Below are 25,686 nucleotides of genomic sequence, written 5' to 3'. Positions count from 1 at the left end.
CAATAAAAAAAAACAAACCCAAGAGGAGGAAGAGCAGGACACGCTCCTGGAAGGTCGGGAAATTCCAGGAGCAAAGCAAATCCCACGTGAAACAAATTGTTGGATGCAGAGCAGCCGAAAAATTCCCGAGCTGGAATTTTTTGAAACAGGAATTCTGGGGCTGGATATTCCCAAATACTCAAGAGTCTCAAGGAGTCTCTGCACCAATCCCTGGGAATTTTTTCCAAGGGCTGTTGGCATCTCCCTCTTTTCCCAAAAAGTCTGGATTGACTTTTCCAGCCCCAACCTGGAGTTTTCCCCACTTTTCTTCGCTCCAAGGAAATTCCAACTAACAACGGGGTGGGTCTTTCCTGCTCCCATCAAATCCCCCAAAATCCCAGGAAGATTTTTTCCATGGAAGTTCCTCAGCAAACCAGCCAGGCTCTTTGGAATTTTGGAATTCCCCAGGATGGGGGAATTTGGGGGGAAGGGATGAGCAGTCCCAGACTGGGAGGGAGGACGGGGCGGATCCAGAGCCCGTTCCCGACGGATCGAATCCCGGATTTCCCTCACTCGGAGTCGCTCCCCTCCTGCTTGGCCGAGCCCACGGCCGAGGCCAGCTCCTCCTCCTGCCCCTTCAGGCGCTCTCCTGCCGGGAGAAAAGCCGTGGAGAAGGGATCTGTGTCTTGGGGTATGTGAGAAAAAAAATGTTTATTCTATTCCAGCTGTTGAAACCCAGTTGGGGAAGTGTTTTTTTCTTTATCTGTTGTAACTCCAGGAGGGAGGGGGTGACTGCATTTCTGATAACAAGGCAGCTGTTAAAACTGGGTGGGGCAGTGTTCCTTATCTCTGTTCACCCTCCCATTATCTCCATTGGCAATCCAGAGTAATCCATTAACTCCTGTTAATGAGCAATTGAAGTTCATCATCCCAGTGTTTCTTATCTCCTGTTAAAGGCAATTAAACCTCACCAGTGACATCACAGTGACATCATCCCAGTGTCCCTTATCTCCTGTTAATGGGCAATTAAAGTTAATCATCCCAGTGTTTCTTATCTCCTGTTAATGGGTCATTAAAGCTCATCAATGAAATCACACATGACATCATCGCAGTGTTCCTTATCTCCTGTTAATGGCAATTAAACCTCACTAATGACATCACACATTTCATCATCCCAGTGTTCATCATGTCCTGTTAATAATGGGCAATTAAAGCTCATCATCCCAGTGTTCATTATCTCCTGTTAATGGGCAATTAAAGCTCACTAATGACATCACACATGACATCACCCCAGTGTTCATTATCTCCTGTTAATGAGCCATTAGGGCTCACCAATGGTGTGACACATTTCATCACCCCAGTGTTCCTTATCTCCTGTTAATGGGCAATTAATCTCACCAGTGACATCACACCTTTCATCATCCCAGTGTTCATCATGTCCTGTTAATGAGCAATTAAAGCTCACCAATGACATCACAGTGACATCATCCCTGTGCTCCTTGTCTCCTGTTAATGGGCAATTAAATTCATCATCCCATTGTTTCTTATCTCCTGTTAATGAGCAATTAAAGCTCACCAATGACATCACACATGACATCACCCCAGTGTTCCTCATCTCCTGTTAATGGCAATTAAAGCTCACCAGTGACATCACACATGACATCACCCCAGTGTCCCTCATCTCCTGTTAATGAGCAATTAAAGTTCATCATCCCAGCGTTCCTTATCTCCCGTTAATGAGCAATTAAAGCTCACCAGTGACATCACACATGACATCATCCCACTGTGAGATGCTCCACCCAAAGAGGAGAAGCCAAACCATTTCCACTGGGATAAAAAGGAGCCACAAGTGTCCCCAGGCACTCTGGTGTTCCCAAAGGAAAACCAGACCCATCTCTGGACCCTTTTTCTCTACAGGATCATCTCTGCTCCCAACAGGACACACCCGACACTCCAGGAGGGCTGACTTTGGGCTGTTCCCAACACCCTGACCAACAACAGGGTGTCAGGTTGTATTTCTGACTCTGTCAGTGGTATTTTGTATTATTGCATTTGTTTTATTTTACTTTTTTCTTTTCCTATTAAATTGTATTTCTGACTTGGAGCCTCTCACTGGTTTTGCTTTCAAACCACGACAGGATGGAATGGCGGGATTGGGAGTCCAGGACCCCAAAACCCTTCCCTTATTGGGAGTCCAGGACCCCAAAACCCTTCCCTTATTGGGACTCCAGGACCCCAAAACCCTTTTGTTACTGGGAGTCCAGGAACCCCAAACCTTCCCTTACTGGGAGTCCAGGACCCCAAAACCCTTCCCTTATTGGAACTCCAGAACCCCAAAACCCTTCCCCTTATTGGGAGTACAGAACCCCAAAACCCTTCCCTTATTGAGAGTCCAGGACCCCAAACCTTCCCTTACTGGGAGTCCAGGACCCCAAAACCCTTCCCTTATTGGGAGTCCAGGACCCCAAAACCCTTCCCTTATTGGGAGTCCAGGACCCCAAAACCCTTCCCTTCCCTTATTGGGAGTACAGAACCCCAAAACCCTTTCCCTTATTGGGAGTACAGAACCCCAAAACCCTTCCCTTGTTGGGAGTCCAGGACCCCAAAACCTTTTACTTATTGAGAGTCCAGGACCCCAAAAGCCTTCATTTACTGGGAGTCCAGGACCCCAAAACCCTTCCCTTGTTGGGAGTCCAGGACCCCAAAACCCTTCTCTTACTGGGACTCCAGGACCCCAAAACCCTTTTGTTATTGGGAGTCCAGGACCGCAAAACCCTTCCCTCACTGGGAGCCCAGGACCCCAAAACCCTTCCCTTACTGGGAGCCCAGGACCCCAAAACCTTTTCCTCACTGGGAGTCCAGGACCCCAAAACCCTTTTGTTATTGGGAGTCCAGGACCCCAAAACCCTTCAATTATGGAGAGTCCAGGACCCCAAAACCCTTCCCTTACTGGGAGTCCAGGACCCCAAAACCCTTCCCTCATTGGGACTCCAGGACCCCAAAACCCTTCCCTTACTGGGAGTCCAGGACCCCAAAACCCTTCCCTTACTGGGACTCCAGGACCCCAAAACCCTTCCCTTATTGGGAGTCCAGAACCCCAAAACCCTTCCCTCATTGGGAATCCAGGACCCCAAAACCTTTTACTTATTGGGAGCCCAAACCCCAAAACCCTTTTGTTATTGTGAGTCCAGAACCCCAAAACCCTTCCCTCATTGGGAATCCAGGAACCAAAAACCCTTCCCTCATTGGGACTCCAGGACCATAAAACCCTTCCCTTACTGGGAGTCCAGAACCCCAAAACTCTTCCCTTCCCTTATTGGGACTCCAGGACCCCAAAACTCTTCCCTTGGCACAACCCAAGGGCTCCTGGAGCCTCTTTGGGATCAGCATCTTCCCACATTTATTGGGGAAGGGATCAAACCCCACCAACCCCTCCCCAGCCCAGGGTGGATCACGGAATTCCCCCTGGAATGAGGCGCCCCCGGAACGCACGGATCAGCTCCGCGATGGCCCTCTGGGTCCTCTTCTCCAGCTTTTCCAACTTCTTGGCCACGTCCCGCTTCAAATCCCTGCCAGGAGGGAGAGAAAAGGTCAGGATAATTCCACCTTTCCCAGTGGGAATTCCTGCTCTTTCCCACTCCAAACCCAACCCATCCCTCGGTGATGAGCATTCCAAAGAATCGGCAGGAAAAGGGAATTGCCTCCACAGCCAGGAGGGTTTTCCAGTTCCTTGGAAAGGTCCTCAAAGATCAGCTCGTTCCAACCTCCCACGGGATTTTTCCTGGTGATTTTAACCCTCAAATCAGGTTTTTGTGGATATTTCCAGCACGACCTCAAGGGGTTGGAACCTCTGGTTGATTCCAACATCCTTTTCCCGGGAGCAGAATTCCACAGGCACTCACCAGTCAGGTTTTCTGGGAGCCAAGTTTGCCAAATCCTGGGGAGGAGAGAGGAGACGTCAGTGAAAGCCAAAGGGAACATTCCAGCCTGGACCTGGCACGGAGCAGCTCTGGATTCCCACAGCCAGATTTCCCAGATCCGGATTTCCCAATCCAGATTTCCGGTTCTGGATTTCCCAATCCGTATTTCCCAATCCAGATTCCCAATCCATATTTCCCAATCCAGATTTCCCAATATGGATTTCCCAATCCGGATCTGCAGCTCTGGATTTCCCAATCCAGATTTCCCGACCCAGATTCCCAGATCCAGATTTCCCAATCCAGATTTCCAGCTCTGGATCTCCAGCACTGGATTTCCCAATCCATATTCCCAGCTCCAGATTTCCCAATCCAGATTTCCTGATCCAGATTCCCAAATCCAGATTTCCACCTCTGGATTCTCGCATCCAGATTTCCAGCTCCGGATTTCCAGCTCTGGATTTCCCAATCCAGATTCCCAAATCCAGATTTCCAGCTCTGGATTCCCACATCCAGATTTCCAGCTCCGTATTTCAAGCTACGGATTTCCCAATCCAGATTTCCAGCTCCAGATCTCCCAATCCAGATTTCTGGTTCTGGATTCCCAGATCCAGGATTTTCAAGTCTGGATTTCTCAATCCATTTCCAGATCCAGATTTCCCAATCTGGATTTCCCAATCTGGATTTCCAGCTCTGAATTTGCCAATCTGAATTTCCAGCTCCAGATTCCCAGATTGATTTCCAGCTCTGAATTTCCCAAACCAGATTTCCAGCTCTGGATTTCCCGATCTGTATTTCCCAATCCAGATTCCCAATCCACATTTCCAGATCCAGATTTCCCAATCTGGATTCCCCAATCTGGATCTGCAGCTCTGGATTTCCCAATCCAGATTTCCCAATCCAGATTTCCAGCTCTGGATCTCCAGCTCTGGATTTCCCAATCCAGATTTCCCAATCTAGATTCCCATATCCAGATTTCCCAATCCAGATTTCCAGCTCTGGATCTCCAGCTCTGGATTTCCCAATCCAGATTTCCCAATCTAGATTCCCATATCCAGATTTCCCAATCCAGATTTCCAGCTCTGGATCTCCAGCACTGGATTTCCCAATCCATATTCCCAGCTCCAGATTTCCCAATCCAGATTTCCTGATCCAGATTCCCAAATCCAGATTTCCACCTCTGGATTCTCGCATCCAGATTTCCAGCTCCGGATTTCCAGCTCTGGATTTCCCAATCCAGATTCCCAAATCCAGATTTCCAGCTCTGGATTTCCCAATCCAGATTTCCCAATCCAGATTTCCAGCTCAGGATTTCCCAATCCAGATTTCCAGCTCCGTATTTCAAGCTACGGATTTCCCAATCCAGATTTCCAGCTCCAGATCTCCCAATCCAGATTTCTGGTTCTGGATTCCCAGATCCAGGATTTTCAAGTCTGGATTTCTCAATCCGTATTTCTCAATCCATTTCCAGACCCAGATTTCCCAATCTGGATTTCCCAATCTGGATTTCCAGCTCTGAATTTGCCAATCTGAATTTCCAGCTCCAGATTCCCAGATTGATTTCCAGCTCTGAATTTCCCAATCTGGGTTTCCAGCTCCAGATTTCCCAATCTGAATTTCCAGCTCCAGATTCCCAGATCGATTTCCAGCTCTGGATTTGCCAATCTGGGTTCCCAGCTCTGAATTTCCCAATCCAGATTTCCAGTTCTGGATTTCCCAATCCGTATTTCCCAATCCAGATTCCCAATCCACATTTCCAGATCCAGATTTCCCAATCTGGATTTCCAGCTCCAGATTCCCAGATTGATTTCCAGCTGTGGATTTCCCAGTCTGGATCTGCAGCTCTGGATTTCCCAATCCAGATTTCCCAATCCAGATTTCCAGCTCTGGATCTCCAGCACTGGATTTCCCAATCCATATTCCCAGCTCCAGATTTCCCAATCCAAATTTCCTGATCCAGATTCCCAAATCCAGATTTCCACCTCTGGATTCCCACATCCAGATTTCCAGCTCTGGATTTCCCAATCCAGATTCCCAATCCATATTTCCAGCTCCAGATTTCCCAATCCAGATTTCCAGCTCCAGATTTCCCAATCCAGATTTCCAGCTCTGGATTTCCCAATCCAGATTTCCCACACCCAGATTTCCAGCTCCGGATTTCCCAATCCATATTTCCAGCTCCGGATTTCCCAGCTCCCGATTCCCAGCTCTGCTCTTCCCCAAAGAATTCCCTCTCCATCTTTACCTACCACCTCATCGATGATGGGCTCGGGCTTGGCCGCCTCCAGCTGCTCCTTCACCGTGTCCTCCACTGGATGGAGAAACAGGATCAGTGTTGGAAAACCGGGAATTCCGCCAGCGCTCCCAAAACCTTCCCTGAATCCCCATTCCCACAGATTCCCTTAAAAAACACATCCCTTCGCTATCCAAACCCTTCTGGAGATTCCCAAAAATCCTCTGGGAATGATGGAAATACCATAAATAGCAATGGCAGATGGAAGTTGGTTGGGATCGAGGATTCTTTTCCCAATATTTGCAGGGATCAGCTGCTCCAAAAGCTCTGGAATTTTGTTCTCCTGGCCTGGGACACTTTGGAGGAGTCAAACTCCAGCCCAGGCCTTGGGGAAAGCTCTGGAGAAATCCGGGATAATGGGAAAACATTCATGGAAAAAAAGGCTGCAGGATCGGGGAGCACATCCCAGTCCAGCACATGGATTTTGTGGAATCAAGGAAAATTCCAGCTTGGAAAAGCCCCTTTTGGATTGAGTCCAAACATTCCCAGCAGGAATTTCCATCCCTGCAGGAATGGGGGCTCCACCACTGTGGGATAAATTGGAATTTTCCCAATATCCAACCTGGTTATTCCCTCTCCTCCCATCCCTGTTCCCAGATCCCAATTTTTCCCCCACCCTGGATCCTGTCAGGGAATTGCGCAGAGCCAGAAGGTCCCTCCCAGAGCCTCCTTTTCTCCGGGATAACATTCCCAGATCCCTCAGGAATTCCCCAACTCCAGCCTTTCCACGTCTTTCCTTTCACACGGAATTTTTAAGCTCCCACAAAAAAAAAAAAAAAAAAAAAAAAAAACACAAGGAAAGGGCAGTGCCAGAATTCCCAACAATTCCCAGCCATTCCCAGTCCTTCCTTTTTATTCCCAGCCATATCCAAGCCCTTTTTTTTTTTTTTATTCCCAGCCATTTTTGAAGGGATTTATTCCAGCCAAATTCCACATTTCAGGATCCAGGGAACTCCTTCACTTCCCCTTTTTATTCCCAGCAATTTTTCCAGGGATTTATTCCAGCCAAATTCCACATTTCAGGATCCAGGAAACTCCTTCACTTCCCTTTTTATTCCCAGCCATTCCCAGTCCTTCCTTTTTATTCCCAGCCATTTTTTGAGGGATTTATTCCAGGCAAACTCCACATTTCAGGATCCAGGGAACTCCTTCACTTCCCCTTTTTATTCCCAGCCATTTTTCAAGGGATTTATTCCAGGAAAATCCACATTTCAGGATCCAGGGAACTCCTTCACTTCCCCTTTTTATTCCGAGCCATTTTTCAAGGGATTTATTCCAGGCAAACTCCACATTTCAAGATCCAGGGAAATCCTTCACTTCCCCTTTTTATTCCCAGCCATTTTTGAAGGGATTTATTCCAGGGAACTCCTTCACTTCCCCTTTTTATTCCCAGCCATTTTTGAGGGATTTATTCCAATGAAATTCCACATTTCAGGATCCAGGGAAATCCTTCACTTCCCCTTTTTATTCCCAGCTATTTTTGAAGGGATTTATTCCAGGCAAACTCCACATTTCAGGATCCAGGGAACTCCTTCACTTCCCAAATCCTCCTTTCCCTTCCCACATTCCCGGTTTTTTTTTTGGATGTTTATTTTCCCCACCTGAGGCAGGTTTGGCCGGGGGCAGTTTCCTCTTTTTCAGCTCCTCGTCCTCGGGGTCGTAATTCCGGAGTTTGATCTCCCTGGGAAAAAAAAAAAAAAAAAAAAAGTGGGAAGAGCAAATGAGGAAAGGAAATTCTGGGATGAAACTCAGGAATGTTGGAATCAGGAGCCACAGGTAGATGAAATCATGGAATTTTTTAGGTTGGAAAAGTCTCCAAAGATCATCAAATTTATTCTCCCCAAGTGTCCCCATCCAAAGAAAAAAAAAAAAAACAGGAAAAAATCCATCAGGAAGTGAAATTTTCCCAAAAAAAAAAAAAAAAAAATCCTGGGATAATTCCATGCCCTGGATAATTCCAGCTCCTTTTTCCCAGATTTTTCCCTCTCCAGTCATTCCCAAAGTTGGAATTATCCAGGAAAATTCTCTGCAGAAAATCCTGGGGGTCACAAAAATCCAGGAAAAACTTCCAAAGCTGGAATTTCCACCCCTGGATGGAGCAGCCAGGAGAGAAAAATTCCAAATATTTTGCTCCACAAATCACCACATTTTCCTTATCCCATAAAATTCTTTCTTGGAAAATCCTGGAAATGCTTTGGAGGGAAAGAAAATTCCTCTTTTTCCCAAATCCAGGTGAAATTCCAGATTTTTTTCCCACTTTTTTCCTAAACCAGGAGTGCCCAGAAATTTAATTTTCCACAGAAAAATCCAAATCCAAGAGGAAAACAAGGGATGAGCTTTTCCAGATTTGATTATTGGGGGGGGGGGAGGGAAAAAATATGGATATTCCACAAGGAAATCAAAAGTTGGGAATTATCCCAAAATTTGGGATTTCAAAACATTCCCACAGAGATTTTTTTGGCTGGAATTTGCCTCTGGATCCCAAAAATGGAAAAAAAAACCAAAAAAAAAACCAGGAAAAAATCCATCAGGAAGTGAAATTTTCCCAAAAAGAAAATAAAATCCTGAGATAATTCCATGTCTTGGATAATTCCAGCTCCTTTTTCCCAGATTTTTCCCTCTCCAGTCATTCCCAAAGCTGGAATTATCCAGGAAAATTCTCTGCAGAAAATCCTGGGGGTGACAAAAATCCAGGAAAAACTTCCAAAGCTGGAATTTCCACCCCTGGATGGAGCAGCCAGGAGAGAAAAATTCCAATTATTTTGTTCCACAAATCACCACATTTTTCCTTATCCCATAAAATTCTTTCTTGGAAAATCCTGGAAATGCTTTGGAGGGAAAGAAAATTCCTCTTTTTCCCAAATCCAGGTGAAATTCCAGATTTTTTTCCCACTTTTTTCCCAAACCAAGAGTGGCCAGAAATTTAATTTTCCACAGAAAAATCCAAATCCAAGAGGAAAACAAGGGATGAGCTTTTCCAGATTTGATTATTGAGGGGGGAAAAAAATATGGATATTCCACAAGGAAATCAAAAGTTGGGAATTATCCCAAAATTTGGGATTTAAAAACATTCCCACAGAGATTTTTTTGGCTGGAATTTCCCTCTGGATCCCAAAAATGGAAAAAAAAAAAAACAAAAAAAAAACCAGGAAAAAATCCATCAGGAAGTGAAATTTTCCCAAAAAATAAAATAAAATCCTGAGATAATTCCATGCCCTGGATAATTCCAGCTCCTTTTTCCCAGATTTTTCCCTCTCCAGTAATTCCCAAAGCTGGAATTATCCAGGAAAATTCTCTGCAGAAAATCCTGGGGGTGACAAAAATCCAGGAAAAACTTCCAAAGCTGGAATTTCCACCCCTGGATGGAGCAGCCAGGAGAGAAAAATTCCAAATATTTTGTTCCACAAATCACCACATTTTTCCTTATCCCATAAAATTCTTTCTTGGAAAATCCTGGAAATGCTTTGGAGGGAAAGAAAATTCCTCTTTTTCCCAAATCCAGGTGAAATTCCAGATTTTTTTCCCACTTTTTTCCCAAACCAAGAGTGGCCAGAAATTTAATTTTCCACAGAAAAATCCAAATCCAAGAGGAAAACAAGGGATGAGCTTTTCCAGATTTGATTATTGGGGGGGGGGGAAAAAATATGGATATTCCACAAGGAAATCAAAAGTTGGGAATTATCCCAAAATTTGGGATTTCAAAACATTCCCACAGAGATTTTTTTGGCTGGAATTTGCCTCTGGATCCCAAAAATGGGAAAAAAAAAAAACAGGAAAAAATCCATCAGGAAGTGAAATTTTCCCAAAAAAAAAAAAAAAAAAAAAAAAAAAAATCCTGAGATAATTCCATGTCTTGGATAATTCCAGCTCCTTTTTCCCAGATTTTTCCCTCTCCAGTAATTCCCAAAGTTGGAATTATCCAGGAAAATTCTCTGCAGAAAATCCTGGGGGTGACAAAAAATCCAGGAAAAACTTCCAAAGCTGGAATTTCCACCCCTGGATGGAGCAGCCAGGAGAGAAAAATTCCAAATATTTTGTTCCACAAATCACCACATTTTCCCTTATCCCAGAAAATTCTTTCTTAGAAAATCCTGGAAATGCTTTGGAGGGAAAGAAAATTCCCCTCCTTGGCTCTGCTTTTTTTCCCAATTTTTTTTTTTCCTAAATTTTTTTTTCCTCATTTTTATTTCTGCTTAATTCCCATTTTTCCTGTGAATTCCCAGGAATTCATTTATTTTTTTTTCCATTTTTTTCCACATCTTAACCCCTTTTCCCTGAGAATCCCAAACTCTGAAAAATTCATTTATTCCTGATAAATTTATTAATAAAATTAATAAATATTAATTAATAGTAAATATTATTAAATTAAATTAATTTTTTTTCCATTTTTTTTTCCACCAAATCAGCTCCTTCCCCCCAATTTCACTTTTCAAATAAAAGAAAAATTCATTTATTCCTGATTTTTTTTATTATTTTTTCCTCATCTTAATCCCTTTTCCCTGAGAATTCCAAACTCTGAAAAATTCATTTATTCCTGATAAATTTATTAATAAAATTAATAAATATTAATTAATAGTAATATTAAATATTAATAAATGAAATCAAATTTTTTCCATTTTTTTTCACCAAATCAGCTCCTTCCTCCCAATTTCACTTTTCAAATAAATGAAAAATTCATTCATTCCTGATTTTTTTATTATTATTATTTTTTCCACCCCTTTTCCCTGAGAATCCCAAACTCTGAAAAATTCATTTATTCCTGATTAATTTATTAATAAAATTAATAAATATTAATAGTAAATATTAATAAATAAAATTAAATTTTTTTCCACCAAATCAGCTCCTTCCCCCCAATTTCACTTTTCAAATAAACAAAAAATTAATTTAATCCTGGTTTTTTTATTATTATTTTTTCCACATCTTAATCCCTTTTCCCTGAGAATCCCAAACTCTGAAAAATTCATTTATTCCTGATTAATTTATCAATAAAATTAATAAATATTAATATATATTAATATTAAATAGTAATAAATAGAATTAAATTTTTTCCATTTTTTTTCCACCAAATCAGCTCCTTCCCCCCAATTTCACTTTTCAAATAAACAAAAAATTAATTTATTCCTGATTTTTTTCATTTTTTCCACCCCTTTTCCCTGAGAATCCCAAACTCTGAAAAATTCATTTATTCCTGATTAATTTATTAATAAAATTAATAAATATTAATATATATTAATATTAAATATTAATAAATAAAATTAATTTTTTCCACCAAATCAGCTCCTTCCCCCCAATTTCACTTTTCAAATAAACGAAAAATTCATTTATTCCTGATTTTTTTTTCATTTTTTCCACCCCTTTTCCCTGAGAATCCCAAACTCTGAAAAATTCATTTATTCCTGATTAATTTATTAATAAAATTAATAAATATTAATTAATATTAATATTAAATATTAATAAATAATTTTTTCCATTTTTTTCCACCAAATCAGCTCCTTCCCCCCAATTTCACTTTTAAAATAAACGAAAAAATTCATTTATTCCTGATTTTATTTTATTATTTTTTTTATTTTTTCCACCCCCTTTCCCTGAGAATCCCAAACTCTGAAAAATTCATTTATTCCTGATTAATTTATTAATAAAATTAATATTAATTAATAGTAAATATTATTAAATTAAATTTTTTTTTTTCCATTTTTTTCTCCACCAAATCAGCTCCTTCCCCCCAATTTCACTTTTCAAATAAACAAAAAATTAATTTAATCCTGTTTTTTTTTTTTTTCATTTTTTCCACCCCCTTTCCCTGAGAATCCCAAACTCTGAAAAATTAATTTATTCCTGATTAATTTATTAATAAAATTAATAAATATTAATTAATATTAATATTAAATATTAATAAATAATTTTTCCATTTTTTTTCCACCAAATCAGCTCCTTCCCCCCAATTTCACTTTTCAAATAAACGAAAAATTCATTTATTCCTGATTTTTTTTATTATTATTTTTTCCACCCCCTTTCCCTGAGAATCCCAAACTCTGAAAAATTAATTTATTCCTGATTAATTTATTAATAAAATTAATAAATATTAATGATTATTAATATTAAATATTAATAAATAAAATTAAATTTTTTTCTTTTTTTTCCACCAAATCAGCTCCTTCCCCCCAATTTCACGTTTAAAATAAAAGAAAAATTCATTTATTCCTGATTTTTTTATTATTATTTCCTCATCTTAACCCCCTTTTCCCTGAGAATTCCAAACTCTGAAAAATTCATTTATTCCTGATTAATTTATTAATAAAATTAATAAATATTAATTAATAGTAAATATTATTAAATTAAATTAATTTTTTTCCTTTTTTTTCCACCAAATCAGCTCCTTCCCCCCAATTTCACTTTTCAAATAAATGAAAAATTCATTTATTCCTGATTTTTTACATTATTTTTTCCTCATCTTAATCCCCTTTTCCCTGAGAATCCCAAACTCTGAAAAATTCATTTATTCCTGATTAATTTATTATTAAAATTAATAAATATTAATTAATAATAATATTAAATATTTATAAATAAAATTAATTTTTTTCCATTTTTTTCCACCAAATCAGCTCCTTCCCCCCAATTTCACTTTTAAAATAAAAGAAAAAATTCATTTATTCCTGATTTTTTTTATTATTATTATTTTTTCCACCTCCTTTCCCTGAGAATTCCAAACTCTGAAAAATTCATTTATTCCTGATAAATTTATTAATAAAATTAATAAATATTAATTAATAGTAAATATTATTAAATTAAATTAATTTTTTTTCCACCAAATCAGCTCCTTCCCCCCAATTTCACTTTTCAAATAAACGAAAAAATTAATTTAATCCTGTTTTTTTTTTTTTTTTTTCATTTTTTCCACCCCTTTTCCCTGATAATTCCAAACTCTGGGAATAAAAAACTCCCTGAATTCTCCTCCCAATCCCACCCCCCTCTGCCTCTGGCTCAGAATCCCCAGAGATTTGAAATCAGAAATAAATTATTAACCAAAAAAATAAAATAAAAATAAAAATAAAACCCTGTCCAGACCTGCCTGGTGACATTCCAGAGGGAAAAAAATTCCTCAGGAAAATCAAATTTCCCAACCCCCTCCACTCTCCTTTTCCTCCTCCAAATTAAAAATTGGAATTTCCCAGGAAAATTCCTTGGAATTGGAATTGAAAATGGATTTATTTCTCCTAAAAAAATGTGGGAAAAAGGAGCTGGAAATCCCTGCCAGGACATGGAATTATCCCAGGATTTAATTTTTTTTTTGGGAAAAATTCACTTTTCTGATGGATTTTTTCCTGGGTTTTTTCCCATTTTTGGGATCCAGAGGGAAATTCCAGCCAAAAAAAATCTCTGTGGGAATGTTTTTTAATCCCAAATTTTGGGATAATTCCCAACTTTTGATTTCCTTGTGGAATATCCATTTGTTTTGTTTTATTTTTTTTTTTTCCCACAAGGATCAAATCTGGAATTTTTGGGATTTTCCCACCTTTTTTCCAAATTTTTTCCCCCTTTTCCTGCTCATTTTTCCAAGAAATTCCACATTTTCCTCCTCCCCCTGCCATTCCCAGGATGGAATTTTGGGAATTCCCAAAAGCTGGAGCAGGGAGGGAATTAAAGGAGTGGGGAAAATTCCAGGAGTGGGAATTTCAAGCTCCTGATTCCCAAAAAAAAAAAATAAAAAATCCAGATTTTTATCCCCTGGTGGGAATGAAATGGAAAAGCCAAAATCCTCCCACACCCTTTTCCTGGGAAAGGTGGAGTTTCCTGCTTTAAAACACACAAAATAAAATAAAAATAAAATAAAATAAATAAATCTAAATGTTCCCGAAGCTTTTCACGGCTCCAGAGAGAATTCCCAGGGCTGGAATTCCTGGGAATTCACAGGAAAAATGGGAATAAAGCAGAAAAAAAAAAAAAAAAAAAAAAAAAAAAAGGGAAAAAAATTGGAGAAAAAAAAATTGGAGAAAAAAAATTGGGGAAAAAAATTGGGGAAAAAAATTGGGGAAAAAATAAAAATTTGGGGAAAAAAATTGGGGAAAAAATTGGGGAAAAAAATTGGGGAAAAAAATTGGGAAAAAAAATTGGGGAAAAAAAAAATTGGGGAAAAAATTGGGTAAAAAAATTGGGAAAGAAAAATTGAGGAAAAAATAAAAATTTGGGGAAAAAATTGGGTAAAAAAATTGGGTAAAAAAATTGGGGAAAAAATTGGGGAAAAAAAATTGGGGAAAAAAATTGGGAAAAAGAATTGGGAAAAAAAAAAATTGGGGAAAAAAAAATTGGGGAAAAAATTGGGAAAAAAAAATTGGGGAAAAAAATTGGGAAAAAAAATTGGGAAAAAAAAATGGGGAAAAAAATTGGGAAAAAAATTGGGAAAAAAAAATGGGAAAAAATTGGGGTTTTTTGGGGGGGTTTTGGGGGGGTTTTTTTGTTTGTTTTTTTGGTGTTTTTTTTGTTGTTTTTTTGGGGTTTTTTGGGGTTTTTTTGGGGGGTTTTGGGGGGTTTTTTGGGGTTTTTTTGGGAGGTTTTTTGGGGGGTTTTTTGGGGTTTTTTTGGGGTTTTGGGGGGTTTTCTGAGGGGTGTTTTTTGGGGGTTTTTTTTGGGGGGGTTGGGGGGTTTTTTTGGGGTTTTTTGTTGTTTTTTGGGGGTTTTTTGGGGGTTTTGTTTTGGGGTTTTTTGGGGGGTTTTTGGGGGTTTTTTGGGGGTTTTTTTGTTTGTTTTTTGGGGTTTTTTTGGTGTTTTTTTGGGTTTTTTGGGTTTTTTTTTGTTTGTTGGGTTTTTTTGTTTGTTTTTTTTTTTTTTTTTTGGGGGGGGGTTTTTTGGTTTTTTTTTTTCCTTTTTTCCAAAGACTAATTCCCAATTAAAAAAAAAATATTTTCCTCATTTTTTTTTCCTGCTTCATTTCTCCCACAAAAGAAAAATCTGGGGTTTTTTTAGGGATTAATCCATAGAAATGGAAGCACATTCCACATTTTTCCACCCAAATTTGTGATTTAAAAAAAAAAAATTAAAAAAAAAAAATCCTGGTGGGATTTTTCCAGCTTAAAACAACCACAGGAATTCATGAAAAAAAAATAAAAAATAAATAAAAAAATAAAATAAAATAAAAAAAATAATAATAAAAAAAATAAATAAATAAAAAAAATAAAAAAAATAAAAAAATTCAGGGAAATTCCCAAAATTCCTTCAGCTTCAAGTTTTTCCATCTCAAAATCCATGATTTTTTTTTTTTCCTCAAATTTCAATCCAAATCCATCCCCTCAGCCCTAAAATTATTTTTATTATGGAAAAAAAAAATTTTCCTGTTTAATTGTAAAGATCCAAAGGGGAAAAAAAAATCCTTTTGGAAAAATAAATTCCAGAAGGGGAAAAAAAATGGGAATAAAAAAGGAATTATTTGTGTTTCTGCCAAAGGGAAAAAAATCGTTTTGGAAAAATAAATTCAAGAAGGGAAAAAAATGGGAATAAAAAAGGATTTACTTGTGTTTGATCTGCCAAAGGGGGAAAAAAATCGTTTTGGAAAAATAAATTCCAGAGGGAGAAAAAAATGGGAATAAAAAAAGGATTTATTTGTGTTTCTGCCAAGGGGAAAAAAAATCCTTTTGGAAAAATAAATTCAAGAGGGGGAAAAAAATGGGAATAAAAAAGGATTTATTTGTGTTTCTGCCAAAGGGAAAAAAATCCTTTTGGAGAAATAAATTCCAGAAGGGGAAAAAAAATGGAAATAAAGAAGGATTTACTTGTGTTTGATTTGCTCCTCTTCTTCTTCTTCTTCTTTTTTGGGAATTTTGGATTCGGGTTCTTGGCTCTCCTTGTTCTGGAAAAAAAAATAAAATAAAATGTAATAAATAAAATTTAATAAATAGAATTTAATAAATAAAATTTAATAGATTATATAATATGTATATTATTATATATTATTATATTATTATACATTATAATTATATTTTTATATTATAAATAATATATATAATATATAATATAGTATATATATTATAATTTTATTATTTTATTATTTCTAATATAAAATATATATTATATATAATCTATATTAATTATATATAATTAAATATTAATATAATATAGAATTTATTATATATATTATAATTTTATTATATTTTATTATTTTATAATAAATCCTATTATAAATTTTATTTATTTATTTATTTAATTATATATTTTATTTATTTGTTATTATTTTATTTATAATTTTATCTATTAATAGATTTTATTTCTTTATTTTTATAAGTAAATATTATTAATTTATTTATTTATCTATTATTTTATTTATAATTATATCTATTAATAAATCTTATTTATTTATTTATTTAAAAAAATAAATATTATTTATTTATTTGTTTAACAAAGAAAAATTTATTTTTTATTTCTTTATAGATAAAAATTATAAATATTTATAATGGTAATGGAATATAATAAATCCATTATATTCCATTATAATTATAAATATTATAATTATAATATAATTATATTATATATAATATAATTATTTATAAATTATATATAATTTATATATATAATATATTATATATATTTGTATATATATAAATATATAAAAAATATATTAAAAATTCTTTTATTATATATAAATAATATATTTATTTAATATATAAATAAATTATTTACATATAATAAAGAATATATTTTAAAAAAAATAAATAATGTATAAATATATTAAATATATATAAAAATTTTAATACATAATTTATAAAAATATAAATATATATTATATATAAAAATATATAAATATATAAATAAATAATTATTTAATAATATAAATATTATATTTATTATATTATATTATATATTATGTTTATATTCTATTATATTTATATTATATTATATTATATTATATTACATTATATTATATTATATTACATTATATTATATTTATATTATAATATATTTATTATATATAAAGAATTATATATAAATTCTTTTATATATAAAACAATTATATATAAATTTTATAATGAAATATAATTCATTATATTCCATTATAAACAAAATATAATAAATTTATAATTATAATGGAATATTATAAATCCCATATTTATAATTATATAAATATAATTAATATAAATTAATTAATATAATATAATTAATATAAATATAATTAATATAAATTAATATAAAGTAATATAAAATAATATAATATAATTAATATAAATAAATATAAATTAATATAATATAATATAATATAATATAATATAATATAGTGTAATATAATTAATATAAATATAATTAATATAAATAAATATAAATTAATATAATATAATATAATATAATATAATATAGTGTAATATAATTAATATAAATATAATTAATATAAATAAATATAAATTAATATAATATAATATAATATAATATAATAAATATAAATATAATTAATATAAATTAGTATAAATTAATATAAAATAATAGAATATAATTAATATAAATAAATATAAATTAATTTAATGTAATATAATATAGTATAATATAATAAATATAAATATAATTAATATAAATTAATATAAATTAATATAATATAATATAATTAATATAAATACAACAGGGATAGGAGCCAAAGGCTGGAATTGTTCAGGTTCAGCTCCTGCTCCAAGGCCATGAAAAATATTCCATTTTTTTCCAAAAAACCCAACAACAATCACCCCTAAAATCCCAATTTTTTGTTTAATTCCCTATTTTTTAATTCCATTAAAATATTTGGGATAATCCCAGGAATTTTTTTGCTGTTTAAATTCAATAAAAAAGTGGGAAGAGCCTCTGGAATTTTCTGCTCTGAGCTGGGGAATGTTTAGCTGCCCTTGAATTCCTGGAATTCTCCAAATCCTTTCCCAGTTTTTTTTTTCCTCTCCTGAATTCCTCTCACTCCTGCTCTGGAATTTTATCCAAGATAAGGAAATACTTGACAAAAAAAAAAAAAAAAATATTCCCAAGGAGCTCTGGCTGTTCCCACTCCTGGAAATTCCTGTTTTTCTTTGGCTTTTGGAATTTTGGGATATTCTGATCCACCCAAAATTCCCATTAAATCTTTCCCATTATCCCAAAATTCCCATTAAATCTTTTCCATTACCCCAAAATTCTCATTAAATCTTTCCCATTATCCCAAAATTCCCATTAAATCTTTCTCATTATCCCAGAATTCCCATTAAATCTTTCCCATTATCCCAAAATTCCCATTAAATCTTTCCCATTATCCCAAAATTCCCATTAAATCTTTTCCATTATCCCAAAATTCCCATTAAATCTTTCCCATTATCCCAAAATTCCCAATTCTGGTTTCTTTCCCATTATCCCAAAATTCCCATTAAATCTTTCCCATTATCCCAAAAATCCCATTAAATCTTTCCCATTATCCCAAAATTCCCATTAAATCTTTCCCATTATCCCAGAATTCCCATTAAATCTTTCCCATTATCCCAAAATTCCCATTAAATCTTTCCCATTATCCCAAAATTCCCATTTCTGGCTTTTTTCCCATTACCCCAAAATTCCCATTAAATCTTTCCCATTATCCCAAAATTCCCATTAAATCTTTCCCATTATCCCAAAATTCCCAATTCTGGTTTCTTTCCCATTACCCCAAAATTCCCATTAAATCTTTCCCATTGTCCCAAAATTCCCATTAAATCTTTTCCATTACCCCAGAATTCCCATTAAATCTTTCCTATTATCCCAAAATTCCCATTAAATCTTTTCCATTATCCCAAAAATTCCCAATTCTGGTTTCTTTTCCATTATCCCAAAATTCCCATTAAATCTTTCCCATTATCCCAAAATTCCCATTAAATCTTTTCCATTATCCCAAAATTCCCAATTCTGGTTTCTTTCCCATTACCTCAAAATTCCCATTAAATCTTTCCCATTACCCCAGAATTCCCATTAAATCTTTCCCATTATCCCAAAATTCCCAATTCTGGTTTCTTTCCCATTACCCCAAAATTCCCATTAAATCTTTTCCATTATCTCAAAATTCCCAATTCTGGTTTCTTTCCCATTATCCCAAAATTCCCATTAAAGCTTTTCCATTATCCCAAAAATTCCCAATTCTGGTTTCTTTCCCATTACCCCAAAATTCCCCTTAAAGCTTTTCCATTATCCCAAAATTCCCATTAAATCTTTCCCATTACCCCAAAATTCCCATTAAATCTTTCCCATTACCCCAGAATTCCCATTAAATCTTTCCCATTATCCCAAAATTCCCATTAAATCTTTCCCATTACCCCAGAATTCCCATTAAATCTTTCCCATTATCCCAAAATTCCCATTAAAGCTTTTCCATTATCCCAAAATTCCCATTAAATCTTTCCCATTATCCCAAAATCCCCAATTCTGGTTTCTTTCCCATTATTCCAAAATTCCCATTAAATCTTTCCCATTATCCCAAAATTCCCAATTCTGGTTTCTTTCCCATTACCCCAAAATTCCCATTTAATCTTTCCCATTATCCCAAAAATTCCCAATTCTGGTTTCTTTCCCATTATTCCAAAATTCCCATTAAATCTTTTCCATTATCCCAAAATTCCCAATTCTGGTTCTTTCCCATTACCCCAGAATTCCCATTAAATCTTTCCCATTATCCCAAAAATTCCCAATTCTGGTTTCTTTCCCATTATCCCAGAATTCTCATTAAATCTTTCCCATTATCCCAAAATTCCCATTAAATCTTTTCCATTGTCCCAAAATTCCCATTAAATCTTTCCCATTATCCCAAAAATTCCCAATTCTGGTTCTTTCCCATTATCCCAAAATTCCCATTAAATCTTTCCCATTATCCCAAAATTCCCATTAAATCTTTCCCATTATCCCAAAATTCCCATTAAAGCTTTTCCATTATCCCAAAATTCCCATTAAATCTTTCCCATTATCCCAAAATTCCCATTAAATCTTTTCCATTATCCCAAAATTCCCAATTCTGGTTTCTTTCCCATTACCCCAAAATTCCCATTAAAGCTTTTCCATTATTCCAAAATTCCCATTAAATCTTTTCCATTGTCCCAAAATTCCCAATTCTGGTTTCTTTCCCATTATCCCAAAATTCCCATTAAATCTTTCCCATTATCCCAAAATTCCCATTAAATCTTTTCCATTATCCCAAAATTCCCATTAAATCTTTTCCATTATCCTAAAATTCCCAATTCTGGTTTCTTTCCCATTATCCCAAAATTCCCATTAAATCTTTCCCATTACCCCAAAATTCCCATTAAATCTTTCCCATTATCCCAAAATTCCCATTAAATCTTTCCCATTATCCCAGAATTCCCATTAAATCTTTTCCATTATCCCAAAAATTCCCATTAAATCTTTCCCATTATTCCAAAATTCCCATTAAATCTTTCCCATTATCCCAAAATTCCCAATTCTGGTTTCTTTCCCATTAAATCTAAAGTTATTTTTGAAGGGTTGGGGATGTTCTTAGAAAATCAAGGTGAAGGTTTTTCCAGGGAAGGTGTGGGGGAAAAAGGGTGGGAAGAGAAAAAGGGGAGGGAAAAAAATTAGGGAAAGAAAAATGGGGGAGGAAAAAAGGGTGGGAAAAAAGGGCTGGAAAAAAAGGCAGGAAAAGAAAAAAAAAAGTGGAAAAAAAAAGGGTGGAAAGGAAAAAGGGTGGGAAAGGAAAAAAGGTGGGAAAGGAAAAAGGGGCAGGGAAAAAACCGGGGGAACAAAAATGGCAGGAAAAAATGACTGATGAAAAAAGGGCAGAAAAAAAGAGCAAGAAAAGAAAAAGGGCAGGAAAGGAAAAAAGGGTGGAAGAAAAAAGAGTGGAAATTAAAAATGGTAGGAAAGGAAAAAGAGTGGGGAAAAGAAAAAGGGTGGAAGACAGAGCAGGGAAAAAACAGGGAAAGAAAAATGGCAGGAAAAAATGGCTGAGGAAGAAAAGGGTGGAAGAAAAAAGGGTGGGAAGAGAAAAAGGGGCAGTGAGAAAACTGAGGGAAATAAAAATGGTGGGGAAAAATGGTGGAGTAAAAAGGCAGAAAAAAAAAACAGGAAAAGAAAAAGGGCAGGAAAGGGAAAAAAGGGTGGAAGAGAAAAGGGTGGAAAGGAAAAAGGGCTGGAAATTAAAAATGGTGGAAAAGGAGAAAGCATGGAAATGAAAAAGGGTGGGAAAAGAAAAAGGGTGGAAGAGAAAAGGGCAGGGGAAAAGAGAGGGAAACAAAAATGGGGGAAAAAAAGGGGCTGGAAAAAGGGGAAGGAAAAAAGAGCAGGAAAAGAGAAAGGGCAGGAAAGGGAAAAAAGGAGGAAGAGAAAAAGGGTAGGGAAAAAATGAGGGAAAGAAAAATGAGGGAGGAAAAATTGTGGGGGGGAAAAGGGGCTGGAAAAAAAGACAGGAAAGGAAAAAAAGGGTGGAAATGAAAAAGGGTGGGAAAGGGAAAATGGTGGGAAAGGAAAAAGGGTGGAAGAGAAAAGGGTGGGAAGAGAAAACAGAAGGGAAAAAACAGAGGGAAACAAAAATAGTGGGGGGGAAAAAAGGGTGGGGAAAAAAGGGCAGGAAAGGAAAAAAGGGTGGAAGAGAAAAGGGCAGGGAAAAAACTGAGGGAAACAAAAATAGTGGGGGGGAAAAAAGGGCAGGAAAGGAAAAAAGGTGGAAGAAAAAAGGGTGGAAATGAAAAATGGTGGAAAGGAAGAAAGGTGGGAAGACAAAAAGGTGGGAAAAGAAAAAGGGTGGGAAGGGAAAAGGGCAGGGAAAAAACCAGAGGGAAACAAAAATGGTGGGGAAAAAAGGGCAGGAAAAAGAGTGGGAAATGAATAAGGAAGGGAAAGGAAAAAAGAGCGGAAGAGAAAAGGGCAGGGAAAAAACAGAGGGAAATGAAAATGGTGGGAAAAAAAATGGTGGAGTAAAAAGGCAGAAAAAAAGGCAGGAAAGGAAAAAAGGGTGGAAGAAAAAAGGGTGGAAATGAAAAAGGGTGGGAAGAGAAAAGAGCAGGGAAAAAAACAGGGAAACAAAAATGGCCAGAAAAAAATGGTGGGGAAAAAGGGGCTGGAAAAAAAGGGAAGAAAAAAGAGCAGGAAAAGAAAAAGGCAGGAAAGGGAAAAAGGGTGGCAAGAGAAAAGGGGCAGGGAATAAAATGAGGGAAAGAAAAATGGGGGAGGAAGAAAAGGGTGGGAGAAAAAGGAGCTGGAAAGGAAAAAAAGGGTGGAAGAAAAAAGGGTGGAAATGAAAAATGGTGGGAAAGGAAAAAGGGTGGGAAAAAACTGAGGGAAATAAAAATGGTGGGGGAAAAGGGAAGAAAAATAGAGTGGGAAAAGAAAAAGGACAGGAAAGGAAAAAAGGGTGGAAGAAAAAAGGGTGGAAGTGAAAAATGGTGAGAATTAAAAATGGTGGGAAAGGAAAAAGGGTGGGAAAGGAAAAAAGGATGGAAGAAAAAAGGAGAGGAAGAGAAAAGAGCAGGGAAAAAAACAGAGGGAAAGAAAAATGGTGGGGAAAAAATTGAGGAGGAAGAAAAGGGTGGGGGGAAAAAGGGCCAAAAAAAGGGCAGGAAAGGAAAAAAGGGTGGAAGAAAAATGGTGGGAAAGGAAAAGGGGCAGGGAAAAAACAGAGGGAAACAAAAATGGTGGGGGAAAAATGGTGGAGTAAAAATGGTGGGGAAAAAAGGGGCTGGAAAAAAAAAGGGAAGAAAAAAAGAAAGGGAAAGGAAAAAGGGCAGGAAAGAGAAAAAGGGTGGAAGAAAAAAGGGCAGGAAGAGAAAAGAGCAGGGAAAAACCAGAGGGAAACAAAAATGGTGGGAAAAATGGGTGGGAAAAAAGGGGCTGGAAAAAAAAAGGGAAGAAAAAAAGAGCAGAAAAGGAAAAAGGAAATGAAAGGAAAAAAGGGTGGAAGAGAAAAGGGCAAGGAAAAAACAGGGAAAGAAAAATGGTGAGGAAAAAATGGCAGGGGAAGGAAAGAGCAGGAAAAAGGGGCTGGAAAAAAAGGCAGGAAAGGAAAAAAAGGTGGAAGAAAAAAGGGTGGGAAAGGACAAAGGGTGGGAAAGGAAAAATGGTGGAAAATGAAAAATGGTGGAAAAGGAAAAAGGGTGGGAAAATTCCCAAAATAAATTTGGGATTTGGGATTTTCCCAGCTTTAATAAAACAGGAATTTAAATCCAAACTTTTCCCAAATTAAATTTCAGATTTGGGATTCTTCCAGGTTTAATAAAGCAGGAATTTCAATCCAAACCTTTTCCTACATCATGAAATTCCCAAATTTCTCCCCTGAGGGCTGGGAATGGCTGAATTCTCTCAGAATTTTCCAGAAAAGCAGGAAAAATTTCCCTCTTTATTCCAGAGGAGTTTGGAGCTCTGGTGTCCATCCTCCATCCCTCTGGAATGGTGCTGGATCCAATTAATTGGAAAAATTTATTTCCCTACATTTTTATTTTCCTGATATTTATTTTCCCGCCATTTATTTTCCCGCCTTTTTTTCCCGCCTTTTCTTTTCCCGCCATTTTTTCCCGCCATTTTTTCCCGCCTTTTTTTTCCTTGCCATTTTCCTTTTCCATCCTCAAAAAAACCAGGAATTCTCCACTAAAAACCCAAAGAGCTGCTGGGAATTCCCTGCCCCAGGAACGGGATGACACCAAAGGTCCTTCCCAACAAAAGATCCCATTAAAAAAATGGGAAAAGCAGCGGAAAATTCCCAGTGGGAATTCCCAGCCCAAAAAGACTCCGTGTCACTCCTTGTTTCCATGGATTCCATCCCAAAAAAATGGCAAATCCAGCTGGAATTCCAGGAGGTTTTGGGATCCAAAGAAGCTTTAAATCCCTTTTTTTAACGGGGAAAGGATGAAAAAGGGGGAATGGAAAGGGAGATGGAGGAGAAAAGGGAAAATCCCATCCTGGCAAATTTTTGCTGGATTTTTTTTAGGAATTGACCCTCTTGTGGAAAAATCCTGGCAGGAAACAGGGAGATTGTATTCCAGGGAAAATCATTGGGGTGGTTTTTTCCAAGAGTTTTTGCCTCTGCTGGTGATGGGAAAAAAGTTTGGGATTCTTGAGGTTGGAAAAGCTTTGAGGATGGGACTGAGAATTCCCAGCCTGATCTGGGTTCCAGGAGTCACATCCACAGGGATTTCAATCCAAATCCCAATGGGAATGGGAATTCCAGCCCTGACCCAGCAGCAGCATCCCAAATATTCCATGGAGGAGCTGGGAAGTGCCAAATCCTGTGTCCCAATGAATCCCAAAAGACTGAGGATCCCAAATATCCCAAATAACTCAAGAGCCATGTGGGATCCACACCCCCAGCCCCTCTGGGACCCCAAAATCCTCAATTCCTGTCCCATTATATCCCAAAAAAATCAGGATCTGTCTGGGATCTTTTGATGCTCCCAGTCCCATTCCAGACCCTCTGGGACCCCAAAATCCCCAAATCCTGTCCCATCTTATCCCAAATAACTCAGGATCCAACTGGGATCCTCTGACACCCCCAGTCCCATTCCAGCCCTTTTAGGAACCCAAAATCCTTCAATCCTGTCCCACCACATCCCAAATAACTCGGGATCTTCTGATGCTCCCAGTCCCAATCTAGACCCTCTGGAACCCCAAAATCCTCAAATCCTGTCCCACCTTATCTCAAATAACTCAGGATCCAACTGGGATCTTCTGATGCTCCCAGACCCTCTGGAACCCCAAAATCTTCAAATCCTGTCGCAGCCAAATATCCCAAATAACTCAGGATTTGTCTGAGATCTTCTGACACCCCCAGCCCCACACTCCAGACCCTCTGTGACCCCCAAAATCCCCAAATCTTGTACAGACACATCCCAAACAACTCCGGCTCCACGCGGGACCCTCGGCCTCTCCCCCATCACCCCCAGGCCCATTCCAGCCGTTCCAAACGCCGCCACCGCCCTCGCAGCGCCCAGCCCTGCCCGACCTGGAGCGTTCTCTGCCTCAGAGCCTTCAGGCGCTCCCGCCGCTTCAGCGCCTCCTCCTCCAGCCGCCCCAAAACCAAACCCTCGGCCTCCTCCGGGGCCTCCATGCCGCCGCTGGGCGCCGCCATCTTGTAGCCCGCGTCTCCCTCTCCTTCCGTACAGCGCGCGGCGCGCATGCGCGGCAAGGCCGGGCGTGCCGAGCGCCGAGAGTATCGATGCGAGCAATCGATCGCCGAGGCGGGGGGGGTTGGGGGGGGAGAAGGAGGAAGGTAAAAAATTATCAATTAAATATTTGAAAATGCTTTAAAAGGCGATTAAAAGGGGGGTGGAAAAGTGGAGTTTTGCTCGATCGAGGTATCTCTAAGGGAGAGCAAAGCGCAGCCGCGCTAATTAGTGTTAATTATTTGAGGAAGAGGTGGGGATTTACCTTCCTCCCCACCTTTTATCTCCCATTTATGGACCCAGGGATGGGGGAATAGGAAAGAAAAGCAGATCGGGGAATGGGAAAAGGGAAACAGGCCCTTCCCCCAAGCCCAGCAGGTGGAGGGGAGTCCCCGCCCCGCCCACACCTGGGGGAGGTGCCGGGGTTGGGGTTTTTTGG

The 25,686-nt window shown here is 37.2% G+C and overlaps 1 protein-coding gene across 2 annotated transcripts; it reads right to left on the bottom strand.

Moving 5' to 3' along the window:
- Nucleotides 1-25,232, bottom strand: CCDC12 (coiled-coil domain containing 12). Of its 2 annotated transcripts, XM_083860368.1 has the most exons (7): nucleotides 25,088-25,232; nucleotides 15,954-16,030; nucleotides 7,791-7,870; nucleotides 6,146-6,207; nucleotides 3,882-3,916; nucleotides 3,472-3,548; nucleotides 1-628 (listed from the first exon to the last, which is right to left on the bottom strand). In XM_083860368.1, the coding sequence occupies exons 1-7, from the start codon at nucleotides 25,211-25,213 to the stop codon at nucleotides 549-551; spliced, it is 537 nt and encodes a 178-aa protein (XP_083716494.1). In that variant the 5' UTR covers nucleotides 25,214-25,232; the 3' UTR covers nucleotides 1-548. The 2 variants fall into 2 exon arrangements, with proteins under 2 accessions (XP_083716494.1, XP_083716493.1); XM_083860367.1 differs by lacking the exons at nucleotides 15,954-16,030; nucleotides 25,088-25,232 and having other exon boundaries at nucleotides 7,791-8,969.
- Between the last annotated feature and the right edge of the window lie 454 nt (nucleotides 25,233-25,686).

Source organism: Zosterops lateralis (assembly GCF_965231275.1).
Source record: "Zosterops lateralis genome assembly, chromosome: 1".
Taxonomy (NCBI): Eukaryota; Metazoa; Chordata; class Aves; order Passeriformes; family Zosteropidae; genus Zosterops; species Zosterops lateralis.
This window is presented reverse-complemented; position numbering and strand designations above follow the sequence as displayed.